The following is a 19211-nucleotide window of genomic DNA, read 5'->3' on the forward strand; positions in this document are numbered from 1 at the left end:
GACTAACGGGCTGAAACGCAACCAGCCACGAACACGTCCTTGGCCGCTCCTCTGATAGCCTCCAGACCTCCTGGCAATCGTTTCCTGTCGCTTCGATGCACACCACCGATACTCTCCCTCGGGAACCTTGTTATATATTGTTACATCTACGCGGAGGAGAAAAATATTCAATCCTAACCGATCCTCCGAACGTTCGATCGAACGTCTCCTCCAATTTTCACCGGCTTTTCATCCGATCGATCGAATTAAAGTACAAAGCACCTGGAACTGATCTCTCGAGCTTTCACCGGTTGCCAACGAAAGCCTCCATTTGAAAAGACTCGGAACGAGATTATCCGAGGAATATCGTCTCCGTGTTTTCTCCAGAAGATGCGAATGATTCTCGATTACTATCAGATAATCTTTTCGAAATGATAATAAACCGCGATGTAAAACCGGGTGATCCCGAGTTTCTCTCGGTGTGCCGAGGAAAATATTGGAGGGAGAGCGAGGCAAGGGAAGGAGAAAGAATTTGGTAAGAACGAAAACTTTCCCTCGCGCACACAGCGAACCCGGGTAGAAGGGGACACGCATTTCCTGATACACCGAAACGGGAACAAATAGCGGTACGAATGAAAGAGAAGGCAAATTATTCTTATTTTTTCATTTCATCGAATCGTCAGGAGTATCGATGCGGAAGTGAAACACGTTCGCACCTTCATAATCTTATATCTGATGAAACTGATCTTGGAACTTTGGATTTTGTTTTTATATTGGAAAGTTTATCAGTTCTGAAAATTCGCACGAAATTGATAGATGTAATTGTCAGAAAAGAAGGGAATACACGTTAATTATTTTGCTGATAAAGTTGTCAACTTTCCCTGTACACGGTTTTATCTATAATAATTTCACTCCGATAAAGATACCAGAATACAGGAAGACGAAAAATTTCTTTTTTGGACAAACGTGGTCCTTTCACGCGATCATGTTTATTTCTATCCAAAAAGAGAAGGAAATTTAAAATTCTTTCTAAATTTTTTACGCATCTAATTAACATACAGGACACACGATTAACTGAACGTACAAAATCCTCCGTTCCAACGTTATTGTAATTTTAAAGAGGAACAGGTTCGATTGCATCATAAGGCAAACAACGCGATATTCAGAAAACGGATGTACACAATTTTGTCCAGTAATAACTGGACGAGGAAGTATTTTACTGGAATTCTTTCCCTGGGAAATTTCGCCGTTGATTCTAAAAATTCTGATCCTGAATCGTCGCAAAAATCGCGTAGAAAGGGATTCGAAAAAGAGAAAGGATTCAGAACAGGACGATATAGAGAAATTTCATTCTTTCGAGCTTTTTATTTGGCGTCGGCGGAGATGGTGGCGGCGGTCGCTTTCTTCGCTTCCTGATAAAGCTGAAACGCGCGGGCGCAGGAGCGTTTTACGCGTTACGCGGATAGGTTTCAGGCACGCAACAACGAAACCGTTTCCGTGAGAAGGTGGAAAGGAGACAGGTGGATGGAGAAAAGAGAAACGGGAAGAGGAAAGAAGAAAGGTCGCGTATACGCTTCTCTCTTCCTGCCTCACCGACTACCGACTGGTCCCGCTTCCTTCTTTCTTTCCTCCTTCCCTCACCTGCTCTCGCTAACCAACCATTTTAATGAACCATGTGCTCTCCCACCATCCGCGACCCGTGGATTTCTCTTTCATCCACAATCTGATTTCTTCGCTAACACGCTTCGCGAACCGACTGAATTTACTCTCCGTCGATCGACCGAGTCGCTCGGTAATTCCCCCTTTCAGAGGCAGGCAAGACGAGCTTAGTTCGATCGAAAGATCGAAGGATCGTAGATCGAACGATTGCGATTACGGTGATCGAGAAAATCGAAAGACTAATATTTAAAGGACTTCCAGGTAATTATCGAACGGAGAAATCGGTAGCGATTCTAGCGATCAGCTGCGAATCAAGGTGCGAAGCGACTTTCGTGCGTGTCAAAAGAAACCTTTGTCACGGTTTCCTCGTTAAACGGGGAATTAAGAGGATATTACGAGCAATAAAGGTTTTTCTTCGATTAAAGAACTAACACAATACGAGACGGTGCTGGCTGTACGAGGAGACGTGGCTTGGCCTGGCAGCAAGTGAAAGTTGCTCAAACCACTTTCCCCTCGGGCAAACCGAGTCACCGAGCAGCCGAGTGCCGACTTCCGGGCTGCCGATCCCGCCGCGAATGCCGAGAAACACAGATCCATCCATCCGTTCGACGAAAATCTTCCTTTTCAGGATAATAGGACATTGTATCTAAGGATAGGAAAATAAACGGTATCCTAAGCTACTTGGAAAATATTACAGGGGTACCTCGATGATAGAATATACTCTGAATATAATTGATTATTAATTTAATTTTTCCTCAGATAATTATTTAAAAATTCACAGCAAAATTTGGACGTATACCGAGGTACCACTGAAATTATTTAATATCCTCTTCGTTCCCTAAATTTTGAAGAAAAAAAATTTATTCGTGCACCAAGAAAAACAGGTGAGAATGTTAAAAGAAACTCGATCAAGAGGAGGCGTTGAACCGGAAGTGATTTCAACGAGCGCACAAGCGACGAGCACACTCGGCTGGAAATGTTTGACGCGACGCCTGCGACAGCTTCATAATCGCCAAGGAAATTACGTATTCGTCTGTGAAACGATCTGTATAAATCGTGGACACAGTGTTTGCACGTGAGTCCAGTTAACTGGCGGGCAGAAAACGAGACTCGGTCGTACGAGCAATCTGAACGATTAGATTCTTTCCGATTGCTTTCTCCTTCCCCTGGAGACTTTCTCTTTCTGCTATCGATCCGTGTAATTGCTTCGACAAACGCGATAAAACGTCTCCGGAGCCGAGTTATCGTTAACGGAACACCCTGTCCACCGACTTCCGTCGTTATTGGCCGTGTTCCGAGTCTATCATTAGGACAACGCGTGGGCGGTGTAATTTTCACATGACCGATTCGATTTAATCTGTTTCTTTTCATTCCGAGTAACATATCGAATCGTTTCTTTAACGAATCACGGTAGTTAATAAATAATTAACGTTACCCACGAGAAGTTACAAAAGCATCAACGATCGTCACGGTAAGTATCCGGTGATGAAATAAACCGACGACTTACCTGAAACAAAAAGCATATCACTTTGGTCATTAAACCGATCCGACAGGAGATTACTCGGCGTTCAAAAGAAAGGAATAATAAATCGCCATCGGTTTAAATGAAAATCTACGAATCGTAGACAGGTAATACGTTCTGAAGGAATTCGTTGAAAAATTATCGGATCCATCTAAAAGGCCATTCGATTCTTAATTATTAATCGCATCAGAGATGTTTTGCATCATTCTATAAGCTTCTTACAAGAAATCGACTTGCAGGAATCTCGCGATCAGGATGTTGCGAGTAAACATATTGAAAGTAAAAGCAACCGGAGAGAGAGAAATAAAAAGGTAAATAAAACGTCTGGTTTCTAACGAGGAAGTTAATTTTCGTTCTCGTCTAATTCGTTCAATTTGATCGGTATGCCGATTGGACTCGTCCAAGGATATTTCGTCCTTGCGAGACGATAAGATGCAAAATGATTTTTTAACCGCGGGTTACGTAAGGGTTGAAAGTCGCGGGATAATCGTGCGGATGATCCAAGTTGCATAGAATGTAACGATTAAGGATTAACTAAAAGGACTGCCGCTATTACGTGGATCCGAGCGTGTCTACGTTCCATTGCCAAGGACGAGCCGCTGACTATCGAAGGACACACGTGCCTTTCGAAACCTGTTGTCGACCAATCGTTACCACCTCGATTCGATAGACAACACTGGCTCGCTTTTGTTCCGCGGAAAGATCTCCGATCGATCGATCAATCGTTCGATCATTTAGCAGAGACCTTCTATTAGTCGCGGACGTTCTGTATCAAATGAAAATGGCACTTGTATTATATCGATTTAAAGCCTGGAGCTTCAAGAAAATAACCGTATAAAGTTTCCATCGTTCTTTTTAGTTTACGAAGATTTATTGTTATTTACAGCAAAGAAATTTCATGATAGAAAAGTATTAGAAAATGGCACTTATGGTACATCGAAGAATGAGACTATGTATTAGAAAAGAATAAAGAGAAAGGGTTAATTAAATATTTGAAATTGTCCGCGATAAGAAAAACTGGTCCCGAATTTGGCGGCGATGTCAAAGGAAACGGTGGGAAAGCAGTCGGGGAACTTTCTCGTGGAAACCGATCGTACTCGGTGCAAAAGTGAACCAGTGACGTAAGAGAGGCAACCGATACGGAAAGAACGAGTTGTCTGGGCAGACGAGGGGAAAAGATCGGTCACGCGACTGGGAAACGCCTAGGATCGCCAAAGATCGCGGAAGTGTCGACGCGACGCGACGGTTCTTTGCCTTTTCTCCTACCTTTCTCCTCTCTTTATCGATCACCTTAACAACCTGTGGCTTCTTCTCGCTGAATTCATTTAACACCTCGATTCCCGCCCGAACATAGGCGTCAATGAATTCTTATAATAATTTCCACAGTGGCGAAGATCAAACAAACCGTTCATCCGTATTTAATGTGCAACGCTCTAAAGCGTCTGTAAACACTTGGAACACTTGCTAGTGGTACACGTTGAAGAGGATTACAACTGCGACCACGTTGAACGGCATACTAATCTGGTCGGAGCAAAAATACGCGCATCATCGCGTTGTTACGTTATTACTGCTGTAACCGTAAATAACATCTACCTTGCAGCTGTCTTTCTTTTTTCACACCGAATCGTTGTTTTGGTTCCTCGATAGAAAGTGTTTAAAGTTATAAATTAGAAAGGGTTAAAATGGTACCGGTCACCACGGCGGTTAATACTTTCACAATGGAAATGGCTACGTGTAGTCGTAACCCTCGCACGACGGACCATGGAGAGAGCCCTAATTTTAATTCAATTTGGATCGCAATTGATCCAGGTGGCAATTGACAATAAGTGGAATTACAAATTTTCTTTAACAAGTTGATACACCTGGCTCGATTTTTCTATTTCTCCCACTCGTACCGCGCGTTTCCAACTGGCGGAAAGTTCGAATGAAACTGGAATGCGGCCTTGACACGACATAAGAATAATAAAAGACGACAGAAGAATAAGAAGAAGCATCGGAGGAGCGTGTCGGCGGTCAGCAGCTGTGAGGAATTAATTTTAGATTAAACAACCTAGTGGGTGCCTCACTAGGTCAACTTGATTCGAGTCAATGAGCGTCGCAATAGACGTTCGTCTTTTCTGCGAGTGTTGCCCGCCGATTACCAGAGAACTTCTCTCTTTCCCTTTTTTCCAATCCTTCGCATTCCGCATTTTTCCCTTCCCGCGCCTAGATCTATCTCGAATACCGGCGACAACCAACGGGAATTCCATCGACACCAGGAATTCTTCCCGAAGAATTCGTAACGCGTAAAACGTAACGTGATTGATTATCGTTAAGATTGTCAGCCATCTTTCAAACTATCCTACGGGTGATTCCCTCGGAGGGGGGTAATCGATGGGTTAATAAATTTTAAGGGAAGCATTTTTTCACCGTGGAAGCCTGATTCGAGTGTACACGCAGAGAGACGAGATGTGCCAAGACATCGCCATGCAGGACTGACATTTGGATGGCCTCCTTTCTCCAGCTGGCACGTGGGTTCGTACTTTTCGGCGTGCAACGAGAAAGTTGTTAGATATACCCAGTGCTTCTAAAGCAACCGAACAAAATATTTCGTTCTTCCATCAACAATTGATACTTTTATAATTTACCGTGTCTCTATGGAATCAAATATCTTCGTTCACGGTGAATGTAAACAAGAAGGATGGAAATAAGGAACTAAAATAAAATAAAGGAATCGAACGGTTCGACTGAAGAGATAATAGGCGTATCTTCATTATCTCCCCAAGACGCGTCCAATTAAAAGTGTCCCGTGAAGAGCGAAGCGTATCAATTAAAATCGCCTGTTCGACAGTCGGTCCGCCAAGTAAAAGAAAGTGGCAGTAATTGTCAATTATCGCCCTTGCGAATTATATAGCCGATTGAGCGCCGGGGCCAGATAACAGACGAGAAATATCGTCATGGGAATGTAATTAGACAGTTGGCACGTGTGCACCAGAATACTCGTCCATTCACCGAAATATCATCTTCGATCAATTATAATTACAGACTTTTGATGACGTTAATGTTACGATTTAGAAAGCTGAAGGTGCTTGGTAACGTTCTTGTAAATAGAGACAACGATAGAATAAAAATAATGAAATCGAAACTCGATCCTGATATGCAGGAAGTGTTGCTGCCTACCTGGCTGCGTTGAGGAAATCCTCATTTTACTAGTTTCAGTTGACTAATAAATCAACGTTACTTTAGTTTTGTTTCGCGATAGAGACTGAAATTTTAAAGAACAGGAGTATTACTGTCTATAGAAAATCTGGAAAATTATCAATAGTGAATAGGTAATTAGAGATTGATTAGGAAGTTTTTAAAAAATATTGATACGAGGATTTTCTTTCTATTTTTTTTAGAGGAAATTAACTGGCACCTGCAGAGAAACCTGGAGGCGTAACATTAGTGTGACATTTAATCTCGCGGGACAGGTCTCATCTGGATTGGTATCGGATAAAAATAAAGGTATTCGAACCGTCTAATCAAAAACTAGTTTCCACGAGTCGCGTCATAAATCAGATACATATATTCCCGATAGTGACATTCGCGACACTGCCAATCAATTGTTGATTTATCCTTGATTTACCGTCTCGAATCGATCGACGTTTATTAAGATAAATTTTAAGACGAAATTCGAGCGAATCGAACGCGTTTCGTTGAGCAGTTCGTTGGTTTATTCGGGTCGCCAGTCGAATTTCTCCTTTCGAAAGAGGCTAAGAAAAACAGGGAAGGTGGGAGGAGAAAGAATAAAAAGGGCGCCGAAAAGAGAAAGGGGGTATCCGCAGAGACTCTGTACACACTCTGGGGAACACGAAACTCGAACAAGTGTGGGAGAGGATTTTTATATTTATCCTCGTATAAAAAAGATACGACCAAACACGTAGAGAATCGTCGTGCGCGCGTCCTCGTTATTTCGGTGAAAGTGAAAGTTGCGTGACGCGACACTTCCTAGTCTGATCGTGTATCTTTGTCGAAAGGGAAACGCATCCAACCGACAAATATTGTTATTAAAATTTTGCAAAATTTCCTTCGTTGATTAACATTTCGAGACAAGATCCGAGAATTACGATCCTACATTCCTAGAGTCGCTGCGATTTTTCTATTTTTATTTTTTCTTTCTTTTTTTTTATCTCTCTGTTCGCCAACGTCGTCATAATCACCTATATGTACACACCTTTTAACATCCGCCACGGTCTAGAACCGGTTGTCGTTTCTTACGTTACAGGAAGTTTTGCTACGTGCAATTTTTCCAACGCTTCGTTTCATTCTTTATCCTTCTCCTTTATCCGCGTTTCTTTTCTCCTTTTTTCATTTTCTTTTCATTTCCACTGGATCCCGAACACGGTCTGGAAAGCGAACCGCGATCGCAAAAATCCTAGACTTTCTCGCGACACTCGATTATATAAGGCGTGTACCCGAGCAATGAACGATACCGTGATTCAACAACGAACGATGAAATAATTATTCCCTGGAAACTGGATATTTTCATCAGGCCCGGTAATGAAACACCTTGGATAATTGATACGAATTATAGAAATTTAATTATTCATCGATAAGGATAGATAAATGAATTCTAATTCATCTATGCAAGAGCTCTAATTAGAGAAAAAAATTTGCACGTATCAATCTAACAGAAGAGATCGAAAAAATAGGAAGCTTTAAAGAATAATAATTACTATCTGTCTGTCGTGACGAACTCTTTTTATAGAAACAAATCTAGACGTCACTGCTGAGAAAAAGGTGAATAATATCGATGCGTCGAGATGAAACAAGTGGCTTCCATTCGATTTCATATCGAGTAATTAAAAATTATTTCAGAATTCTCCCCAGAGTTCTACAATTTAACGCTTCGAACGATTAATCGCACCGCGGATCTCGAATCAATTAGTCATAGTACTGGACGTGACAATTGAAATTAAAGAAAGAAAAAAAAAGAACTGGGTCGACATCGAAAGGCGGCCTTGTTGACCCATTCGATGCACACCAGCCTCGATACGGAAAGAATAATAAACCGACTGTTAGAAAATTTCATTTTATTCGAATATAGAGAAAATATTTCCGTAGGATGGAATTTAGTTTGTTAAAAAGAGGTGCGTCGATTGCGAATGCAGAACGGTGTGCACATTAGTCTTGCTCGTGTTTTTACGAGCAGCCAAGTGGGACTTGGAGATACACAGTTTCTTTCCTTTCGTCGTAAGGAAAGTGAAATTGCCGGCGGACGTTGCACTCGGGATTTACTTTTACACGTAACTCTTCGTTACGGTATCCTCGGGAAACCGTTGTCCGTTCCTTCCTTTTTATTTTCCATCCATTTCCCGATATTTTCCAGAATTTTCATATTTTTGAACGCGTTAAAAATAATATATAGATAGGACTGTACAGTGGGATTAATTTGAATAATTTTCTCGCATATTCATATGTAATATTCATGGAACAAAGCGAAAATACTTGTAGTCGTTTTCATTCATGGTCAACGATGTTTCGATAGCGATAAATTATATTTCTTGAACCTCGCGTTTCATCCAGAAAATCATCGGAAGAATTTACGAAACAATGAAACATCTGCTGCCATCGATTTAATTACTTCGCGAAACATGCTACTAACAGCGTGATCAGCTGAAACCGATAATCCCGTGGAAGAAGAAGAAAAAATGCGCTTATCGTGGAGCGTTGCAACGCTCAAGGGGTTATGATGATTACGTAATCACCACGACCTTGACATTAATTCATCGTAACCTCTTGCCAAGGTCACGACACAGGTTCGATTTCAAAGTTACACACAAATGGAAGATTTTTTTTTTTCTTTCCTTCCTGTCGTTGCAGAAAATTTCCAAACAACAGGAAGTAGAAGCAACGTGTAATTATGAAACGAGTTTTCAAATCTATCTTTCCGAAACATCATTTTTCTGAGAGGGAATTATCTTTGGACAAACAGAGAATTCCGATTTTTTTTTTTTTTTTTCTGATGATATTTAATAATTATTTTTAACACTCCGATAGCTGCGTATTTTATCCAATGAATCTTGTAATTTTAGACCGCTGTTTTATTTATAAAAATGGTCAGACGTTAATGGAAATAGCGAAATGATTTTCCAAGCACATGTAAAATAGACTGATTCTAGACATAATATCGCAGAGGATAAAATAAATGTTTTTAAATAGATTGAAAAATAATCATCTTTTCCTGGTTCTGATTAAAGATAAAATTGAGAGAACGTTTGCAAAAAGCGCGAGGTCAAGTGAAAAGATTGAACCGAAAATGATGACCTAAGGTGAGCACCGAATTTCCTTCCGCAGTGAAAATAAGTTTAATTAGCAGGAGTAAAAATCTTTGTTCCTGATAGCATTGGGAAGGAGTGAAAAGTTTATCGTGGAGGTTGACGAGGAGGCCGACGTTATCGTGCAGTCGGGTCGTTCGATAACATTAACTGCCTATTTATGTCGCGGTAGTTCTATCAACCTTAAAACCGGCCCTCTAACACACAACAACCGAGCTGCAGATTTCCTCTTCGACCATTTGTTCCAACGTCTTTCATTCCCATTAATTATCACACTTTCAAAAATTTCATCAAAGTAATTCCGAAAATTGATAGACAGAAAAGATTTGGAGGAATCGTTAGTCAGGATAAAGGAAAGAAAGTTCTACTTACATACAAACACACCAGAAGTATTCTACATGTAAGTAAGACTGGGTTATTTCATTATGTGTGCTGCTTACCTGAAAAGAAAGAGAAACAAGTGTTTAATTTCTTAGCGAGTGAAAAAATGAATTGCAAATTTATTATTTCAAAGGTAAGAGGGAGTTGATACGCTCTGCTCGATTTCTAAAAGCTTTCTCCTGGTCACTTTGCACCTTGACTGTGGCGTTTGGACCCGCTTCAGACCTTGAATTTCAGTTTCCTAATCGCGAGAGTGTCGTTCCCTCGCATAATTGCAACAGGAAAACTAGAAATCTATGCCAAAACTGGTAGAGAAATTCTGATTTTAGAGTAGCATTGACGAATAGAAAGAGAAAGAGCGAGGAACGGCAGAAAATCTCCAGAGTAATCATTTTTTATCGATCGATCCGTTCGAAGAAAATCCAATTTCGCGGATCAGCTTCCCTCGATGCGCGAGCACGTGGATGCACGCGTGATGCACTGCTGTTTATTCTGTATGCAAGCTTCCCCCCACCCATCCTCCTTTCTTCTATCATCCTATTTCTGTTTCCAACATTGGAAATACGCTGATCAAAATAGAGGCAATCATTTTTCCTTTTAAAAATATAAATAGTTAATTTGCAAATTTGAGGTTTAAATTAGTTTCTCCGGGGAAACGGTGTCACGGGACCCATCCTTCCCCTCGGGCGGTCCCGAGGAGACTGACAATCTAGCGAGGGAGGCCCTATATATATAGACCCGTGGCGGACCACCACCCCGCGTACGAAAATCCGCGCGCGAAAATTTGAATTCGTTTAAAGAAAATTCGTGACTCCGTGGCAGTCAACGTATTAATGCAATTTCATGGCCGGTAATTATACGAAGAAACGTTTCTATAAAACACGGAATAAAGCACGCTGTGTGTTTGTCGCTCGACTCCCTCCTCTCCCTCTTCTGTATGCAATAATTACCGTTCTGTGATGTTGCGCGGCCATGCACGTGTACCAACACAAACGCGACGCGATTGTCAATACTCGTACGCGCGTTAGTTATACAGCGAAGCTTGATAATCCGGCGTTAATTGAACGTAAAAAAAAGAGAAGGCGAATTTTAGTTTATTTTTCTCCAACAGAGTTCGGCCTTTCTTTTACAGACGAGAACCATTTAAAATTCCGATCAGACACGGTGGTAAGGAAAAGTGTGACCCTGAAACGTGAAACTTTAACGCGGGTATCGGAAGGCGGGTGTGGGTGCCGTTAACTAGCCCTCGCGAGCGACACGTGTGCACCGTGGTGCAGCGAAACGCATAAACGCGCGCACACACGTAACGCGAGTACACTCGGTGCACCATCGAAAGATACGTACACTGATTTCTTAAGGCTTCGTTTAGGCTCGGGATTAAAGCACGGCCTTCGAGAAGGTCAGGTGACGGCCAATGTGCCACGGTCTTCTGCAAACGTTAACTCGCTCCGACACACACATAGACAATGTGCGTGTAGAATAGAAAAATGCAACCGCGTTTCTCTTTCTTTTTTTTTTTTTATTAATAAAATTATCAGACGAATTCTTCGATTGTCGGAGTAAAAATGATCAAGACCAATTGAAAACAATAGAAAAGCGTAGAGGCAAATTGTCTCTCCTACCAATTGATACTAAATAAACGATCATAATTTTCCATAAGACTAACGAGTCTGATTGCATCGTGCGTAGAAAATGACAGGCAAATTCAAGGAAATTTTCTTATGGAACTATAAATCAGTTGCAGTCGTAAAGTCGGTATCGAATGCCTGAAAGTGACCCCAGCGATACTTGTATCGAATTGCAATTTGCATATTGCACTTAACTTTTTCTTATTAAGAATAAAAAATCAGTGCGTGAAAGAAACAGTAAATATTGATAAGTAGGTGACGTAGAAAATTGGAGATATTTCAAAATATCTGGGAAAATGATAAACGGAAAATTTTAGATGAGGAGGATGAAAAGTGTTGCGACGGGGTGGAACACGTTTCGAGACACGAGACAGGTGAGAAGTTTAAGGATACAATCGCTACGCGTCGATAGAAATTAATATCAAGAATACTAACAGTCTGGTGACGCAAAGTGGAGGACGACCTGTGACCTCGATTCATGACAGATATCGTTCGAGTTGAAATCGTGGATGATTCGATAGACATTCTCTAAATCAGACACGATGGAGGATCCAGTCTGAAATTAGATTTTCAAACATTTTCTCTTAATTTTTCTATAATTTTAATACGATTATCCTAGTTCGATCGAATTAGGCCCAAAATCTGAAGGGAGCCACTTTTCATATCTCTCCACGTCCGTCCCTGGTAACTTTACGGGTCCGTTCTAAACGCTAAACGACCTCGCAAGCTGATTGCAAGTGCGCTCGGGTGTGCGCGTCGAATTGTCGTCGGACACAATGGGATGAAAACGCTTTGAAGGGCACAATGCCTAGGGATGGTCCGCCCATCCTGCACTTTGACGTTCTCGTTGAACAATGACGAATCCGGACACGGGATCGTGTCATTCCCCGAAATAAACACATTTTTTAATCAACCATCCTCTCGTTACACAACACGATTTTACGACTAATTTCGTCCCTAATTACAATTAAGACACCTCTGAAAAAAAAAACAATGCAGAGGCATGGTCCTCGTGCAATTGGTAGCAACAGGCTGTAGGAACTTTCAGACCTCTGTTATTTTTAACGCGTTAACAGCTTCGAGAAGCTAGCGTGTGCATCTCGCTCGCTCGCTTAATAGACCTCGAAATTAATCGTAGTATCGCGTGTCTACGATAGACATTCCTACAACTATTCCCTGAGAAGAAGCAAAAAGAGACCACCCTGTTTTTCTTAAACAAGACGAATAACATCATTCATTTTTCTACGCTTCTTTAAAGAGTTTCCTACATTTCTGGTCGAACGATAGACAGAAAGAGGAGACTGACAAGTGGAAAACGTGGGAGGATGCAAATGTTAATAGCCTTGAGTCGATTCCGTGGCAAGTAGGATAGGTGGGCATAGGTGAATTCACACGTTTGCATACGAACGCCTATGATTCATTCACGCTCCATGTTCGAACCCGTTAACTCGGATCGACGTAGCCAATAAATTACTTTCTCGACGCAATATAAATAAAAGCTCGAGAACCAGCTGGATAACTCGTGCCCTGGATCAGCAATTTTCAACCTTTTAATCAATTTTCCCCAAAGTTCCCCAAGGGAAAAAGGTATGAATTGTGGCACAATGAAACAATCGACTCGATAACAGAGAATTGGATAATTGAAATGAAAAATAAGCAGAAGGAAAAATGTAATGGAGAAAGTCACGTAGGTATGATCTAAGTCGATAGTTAGATCACGCCAGATAATTACGGATAAAATGTAGGCAACCTGATGCAAGCAACAGGTGGGCGTTTCCACTTTACTCTCTTGTTTTATCACCGATTCTTCTCTCCTTCCGCTTTCTAATAACCAGATTTCCCTCCATATACCGTGTCAATGTTTCAATAAACACCTGACGATTTAACGAACCCGGAAGCCTGATGGCAATCTTTACTTTTCTTAATTATTCAATTACCAGCGTCGATCAACGCTGACCATGGTAGCTGACTTATCAATATTCATGTCAATGTTAATATACCGTGTGAGTCAGTGACGCAAGCGTTGCAAAATATAGTCATTTTGCTACAAATAAAAGTCGATCTTGTTCTTCTTACAAGAAAAACAATTACCAGTGCCGGATAAGGCCCTACTTCGCAGGGGGTTCCATTCTGTTCGCAAGAGGGGGTTTTAGCTGGTAAAAATCCGGCCCCTCCCCAGGGGGGCTAGGAGCGTCTTTCGAAGATTTCCCCCACGTAAAAAAAAAAAAAAAAATGTCCATTCTGGAAATGAATTCAACCTAAATTGAAGCCTAAAAGTATCTCCGTCCATGGGATCGATCGAAAGTCCTACCATTTACGTAGACATGATGCTGTCTCCATAGATGTTGATACTGCGTCCAACGCGAGCTGGTGCTGTCGTCGTGGATAGGCGGAAGTGGCGCGTGGACCTGGTGCCCGTGCGACGTGGGCGGTAACTGCGGGGGTGGTGGTTGTTGGGGTTGTTGTTGGTGCGCCGGCGCGACCACAATGTGAGGATGGGCTGGTTGCACCGTTTGTTGGTGCTGCTGTTGCTGTTGCTGTTGATGGTGGTGCGCTTGGTGCAACACGCTTGGTACCGGCGGTGGCGCCAATTGTTGGTACTCCATAGCGCAGCTCATCGGTTTCCTTCACGCGTGCATTTATCTCTTCTATCCCAGCTAACTTTCACTTTCTCCCTCGATCAGTCTCCGAGAGGTGAACACCAACCGAGGCTAAATTCTCGCCACTGTTTCAGCGGCTCCGCATCCGCAGATTCTTATCCACGAGCGTCGTTTCGCGCTGACACACCGCGAGGAACACTTTGTCACGAGCAAGCCGGAAGAGAGGGAGAGAGTCGGAGGATGAGGCGAGAAAGTTGATCTCGGGGCAAGAATCCCTTGGAGCAACACCGGAAGGTTCAATGGTGAATCTGGTCGACACTGGGACACCTAAACTCTGACTCCTTCCTCTCTCTCTCTCTCTCTCTCTTCCCAGATGATCACCAGTTAGCTGAACGATCAACCAACTCGACAGAGTTTCTTTTTCACACCAGATAAACAGAGTGTCTCGGACGAATGATATAAAGGACGATCCTTTGAGAGGCACAACAAACGACGACGACGACGACGACGACGACGACGACACGGATGTTAAACGATGGCCCGGCTGTTCAGTCCGCGGGGACCTGATGCGCAGAGGTGGACACGCGTCGAAGAAGAGCAGCACGATACCGTGGTCGTGTGTCGACTGTCAAAATCCGCCAGATCGTCAGCGTCTATCCGTCGTCGGTGTTCGCCCATTGGGCCGTCCACCGTTGCCGGAAGCGGTGCTCCGATTGGTTCCCTTAACCGCCTTCCACACGGTGGGGGATAAAACGATCACGCGCCTCGACGACGTCGTCCTGAAAGCGAGTTCCGAACAGGAGAGACAGCACGAGGAAGGGCTAGCAGCACCGGAGCCAGGAACACTGGAACGTTGGAGGAGGGAGGAGTTGGAGAAAGAGGACGATAAAAAAAAGGGGGTTGAGAATGGTGGAGGGAGCGATTGGAAAGAAGAGTGACGATGGACAGGTAGATAGAGAAAAAAAAAAGAGGGGAAAAGAGGGAGAAAAAATTGGTGCGTGCCTGGAACCTGTGGCGTCCGGAAAGACACTGAAGTCGCGAACGTAACTCCGTTCTGTTCGTACCACTAGCTCCTCTCTCTTTCTCTCTCCTTCCCTCTCCTTCTCGTTATTCCCTCTCTCTGACACTCCACAGTGTCTCCCTACTCGTTTTCAATCGTTTCCCTCGCTATAACAACCGTATATCTGCTCTCTCCACCTCCGCGATACTCGCGAACCGTCTCTTTCGCGTTCACCAAACATCCGCGTTTACCCGCCTCCACCCCCACCCATTGCAACCCCTACTCCGTTCTTCAACTTCGAAGAGTATTACGCGTGTAACGCAACATTCTACCGCTTCTTCGCTTCCTATATCGTAAGCAGGGTATCTCGCTTTTTCCTTCGGTTTACACCGCTACCCTTCTTCATCCCCTTAATTCGGGTAGTTTCGACGTGCGGTCGGTCGTTTCTAATTTTACTCCTCGTTCGAGGGGTGGAGACGGGCCGGGCAGCAATCGGCTTCGATTTTCAGAGGTGCGAAAGGGCTTCCACGTTGGAGACGGTGAAACCCCTGATAGCTTCTTACGCTATCACCGCGTCCTATTCGGCCCGCCTGTTTCTCTCCATTCCTATTTTTAGGTCTTCCGACTAATTTCGCTGACGCGCGAACGAAGACTTATCAATTTTTCTTTTTAAATTTACCAAACGAATCGTGATAAGACTCTCCGTTTCGTGGGAAAAGTGAAATAGGGAGATTTGGAACGAGACACAGTTGCCGTGGATAGATCTAGAGGAGCGACGTTACGGACTCGTCCTCGTTTTCTACGCCGGATCGACCCACTTCCTGGTGCGTGGTTCGATCGTGACCGATCCATGAAATTAACGGTAACGGAGCGAGCCTACTCGCCGTGTAAAATCGAAAGTGGCGAAATACCGCGACGCTGGCTGGAAAGAGGGGACGAGGGTTACTTCGAGTGGGGCAGAGAGAGTTCCGAGCTGTTCCTCGAGAAAGATTCTAACTCAGCTTTTGCCTTCTATCAACGTCTCTACCGCGAAAATCGAACCCAATTCCAATCAAAGAAAATTGCTTAAAATTTAAATTTGTATTTTGAACTGAATCGATGTATCGATTTTCAAACGATGTATCGGATTGGAGTACGATTTATTCAAATCGAGGATGGCTTGCAAGAGTTCCCGTTTCATTTTCATTCTCATCGACGACCTTTCTCTTGCTTTAGCTCCCTGGCTACTCGCCGGAGAAAGGGAAAAAAAGCAACGGAGGAGGGAAGACACCGACGTTAATTCTGCTGGAACAGGCATAAAGTTCTGAATCACCGTGAACCGGTCCCGTACCGTAAAACGCGATGCCTGTTGTGTGAACGCGGAAACCACAAGGAGGCAGCAACTCCGTACGGGTCACGGAAGGATTCCTTTCTCCTCCTCTCGTTCCTTCCTTTTTTCCTCTACCCTCGACTTTCATCTTCCTTATTCTTCTCCGTACATGTCCTATATTTTTATCCCTACCTCGGATTTATTTAATTCTCACTGTGTTAGAATCATTTGGATTCAGAGAAAGAAGGTAATTAGAGAATAGCAACAAAGTTCCTTCAGAAATTTCAGATTTCGAAGACAAATAACGATATAAGTGCAAACAGAGGCGATTTCTCGGAACACTAATTACACTAATTAACTCGGTGAATCATCGGTGCCCGAAGAATTTCGAGAAAAAATTTTCCACGACCAAACGATCGAAACGTAAAATTGCCTCGATCGCGAACGAGTCGTGAAACGTATCAATTTGATAATTGTATTAAGGTAATGATGGATGATGTTAACAAGGTGTCGGTTTATTTTCAAGCAGGCCGGAGATCTCGATGCGAGGCAAAGACGCTTTCGTTTCCCGGCTAAAGGTTAAACTGTTGCTACAATCTAACGATGCTACACGAAATGGGAATCGAGACAACCTGTTGATCCTGCAGCTTCCTTTCACTCCCGGTATCATGAGCGAGGAGAAAGAAGAGGCGAGTTGTTCGACTGATTTACTACAACACGATCTCGATATTTCGTAATCAAGTTGGCATCAGACGCGAGATCTCCAGTAAATTGGACCAAATTTTTTTTCTCGATACCGTAACAACTTGTCCGATCGTGAGATCGAAGGTTAATTTCGCTTGTATTCAGAAACATTCATCGTGGAGAATGTAATTGAAAAAAGAAATTAAATTAAAAAAGAAAAAGATTCCTCGCTAATTTGGAGGTCAGCAAATGGAAGCGTCTAACATGTGCGAAAAAAGAAAGAAGGATGTGGAACTCGTCTAACGGGTGTCCGGAAGAAAGTGGTCCCATTTCGTGGCCAACTTAACGAAAATTTCGGAATGGCCCTTTCAAACGAGAAAAAGAAAAAAGAAGGCGGGCCAGTGGCAAAGCGATTCCGGAATCACGGTAGGGGAACGGAGGGGCACACTTTGCTATAAGGAGAAAGTGAGTTGCCGAAAGTTGTGTTCACCTCTTTGGCCCAATCTTAAACGATTAACACAGCTAATAAATTAGACTCGTTAAAAATTTGACGAATAAAATTACCATTTCGTTCGCAAAAATTCTAATAGACTTTAAATAATTTTTGTTAAATATTTATGATAGCAATTTCATTTGCAAGGTTCTTTTAAAAAGAAAAGAACAAACGATTCTTTATCATAGAAGAAGGTAATTTCATTCTATAAAGATAATGATAGGAGACAGAGAGTCCCATTGATAGTCCGAAAATATCAGTCGAGACAAAAGAGAAAGCAATTTATGGCACGGCTGTCTGAAAGTGGAACAGCCGATATATTTTCTAAATATAGAAGTACCTTCTCTAAACTAGTTGACAATGTTTCCGGTAAATTGAATTTTCCCAAAAAATCCTCCTGGCTTAAACGAAATTACCATCACTCGAACGAGTCGATGCATGTCTGAATAATTTCACAGCTGACGAGCAGATGTTGTCGCGAGGCTGCTACATAAACGAATCGCGAAAGAGAACGTCTGTGTGCTTTACCGCCACCTGACAATTAAAGAACAACGAAACGAGCACGTGCTATCGTTAGTTAGGCTAATAAAACGAAGAAACGCGCGATCAAACGTCGACTAGCAGCTAGCTGGATTTTCTTGAATAAATATTCCTCGATGAGAAAGGGAACGCCGACGAGAGTAAAGGTTGAAGTAGAATTAGAAATAGTTTGAAATAAAAATGGTCGATTTAAATGACCGAAAATTCGCGTTAATTACCATAAGATAACGCAGCATCGCGAGATTACGAAGCGACCGACTTTCGATAATTGATCGTTGAATAATCCATAATCGAACAAAGAAAATATCGTTGAATTATCGCGCGGTTCGATCACCGTTGTTCCCTTTAACGAGACATCGGTGGCGAGACTTACGTCGTCTTTGCAATTACCATTTCTCGCTATCGAACGGTATTGCCGGTTGCGTAATCGGCGAACAAAAAATAATTTTCAACCCGATAAAACCGTGCTACCGATTACATAATAAATTTATTCATCCCTCGGATCGGTAGAATGTTTTTTTATATTCGAACCGGTGCAACGGTGATTGATTATAATTATAAGCCACTCCGAGTCGAACGCTAACGAGTTTACCTCGAGAGTGCGTAACGAGGCTGGCCATTACTGGTGTGACCGCGATTACGTGGAAAAATTAATTGATTGTTTCGCCTGTCTCGCGACACCATCTCGCTAACGAAGCTCCATCTCTTGACCTTTGAAAAGAAAAAGAAAAGGGAAGGAAATCGGTCAATCGTGGCATTTTCCTTCGTTAACCGCCTCTTCGATCGAGCCAATTATATCTCGAGCTAGCTTTTGGCGAATCGTGGAACGAGAAGGATACGATGGATTCGTAAATCGCGGCGAACGCGGAAGAAGCTGACTCATCTCGAAGGGAATTTCTGATTTAACACGCTCGGCGGGAACGCTGGATCGAAGGAAGGAGTTTAAGCGGCGCGGATTTGAAATTTCCCGGGTAAACAGTGATGAATGAAGATTCGGAGAAAGTGCAACAAATACCTGCTATGACTAATTACACCCTCGATTCTGCTATCCTTTTTCTCTATTACAGAAACATTATAAATTGATCGAAAACGATCGCAACTCGTGCCACGAGTAGGT

The 19211-nt window shown here is 42.7% G+C and overlaps 1 protein-coding gene across 5 annotated transcripts in view; it reads right to left on the reverse strand.

The window, feature by feature from the left end:
* Nucleotides 1–19211, reverse strand: part of LOC114880658 (thyrotroph embryonic factor) — a 37356-nt gene that overhangs the window by 11254 nt on the left and 6891 nt on the right. The window contains exon 1 of one of the 5 annotated variants that reach the window (XM_029196914.2): nt 13780–15062. The exons of the other annotated variants lie outside the window; for them this stretch is intronic. Within the exon in view, the coding sequence (XP_029052747.1) occupies nt 13780–14086 (307 nt within the window). The 5' untranslated portion in view covers nt 14087–15062. Of the gene's footprint in view, nt 1–13779; nt 15063–19211 lie in introns of those variants that run through there. 5 annotated transcript variants of the gene reach the window in all.

This window comes from Osmia bicornis, chromosome 10 (genome assembly GCF_907164935.1).
Source record: "Osmia bicornis bicornis chromosome 10, iOsmBic2.1, whole genome shotgun sequence".
NCBI lineage: Eukaryota > Metazoa > Arthropoda > Insecta > Hymenoptera > Megachilidae > Osmia > Osmia bicornis.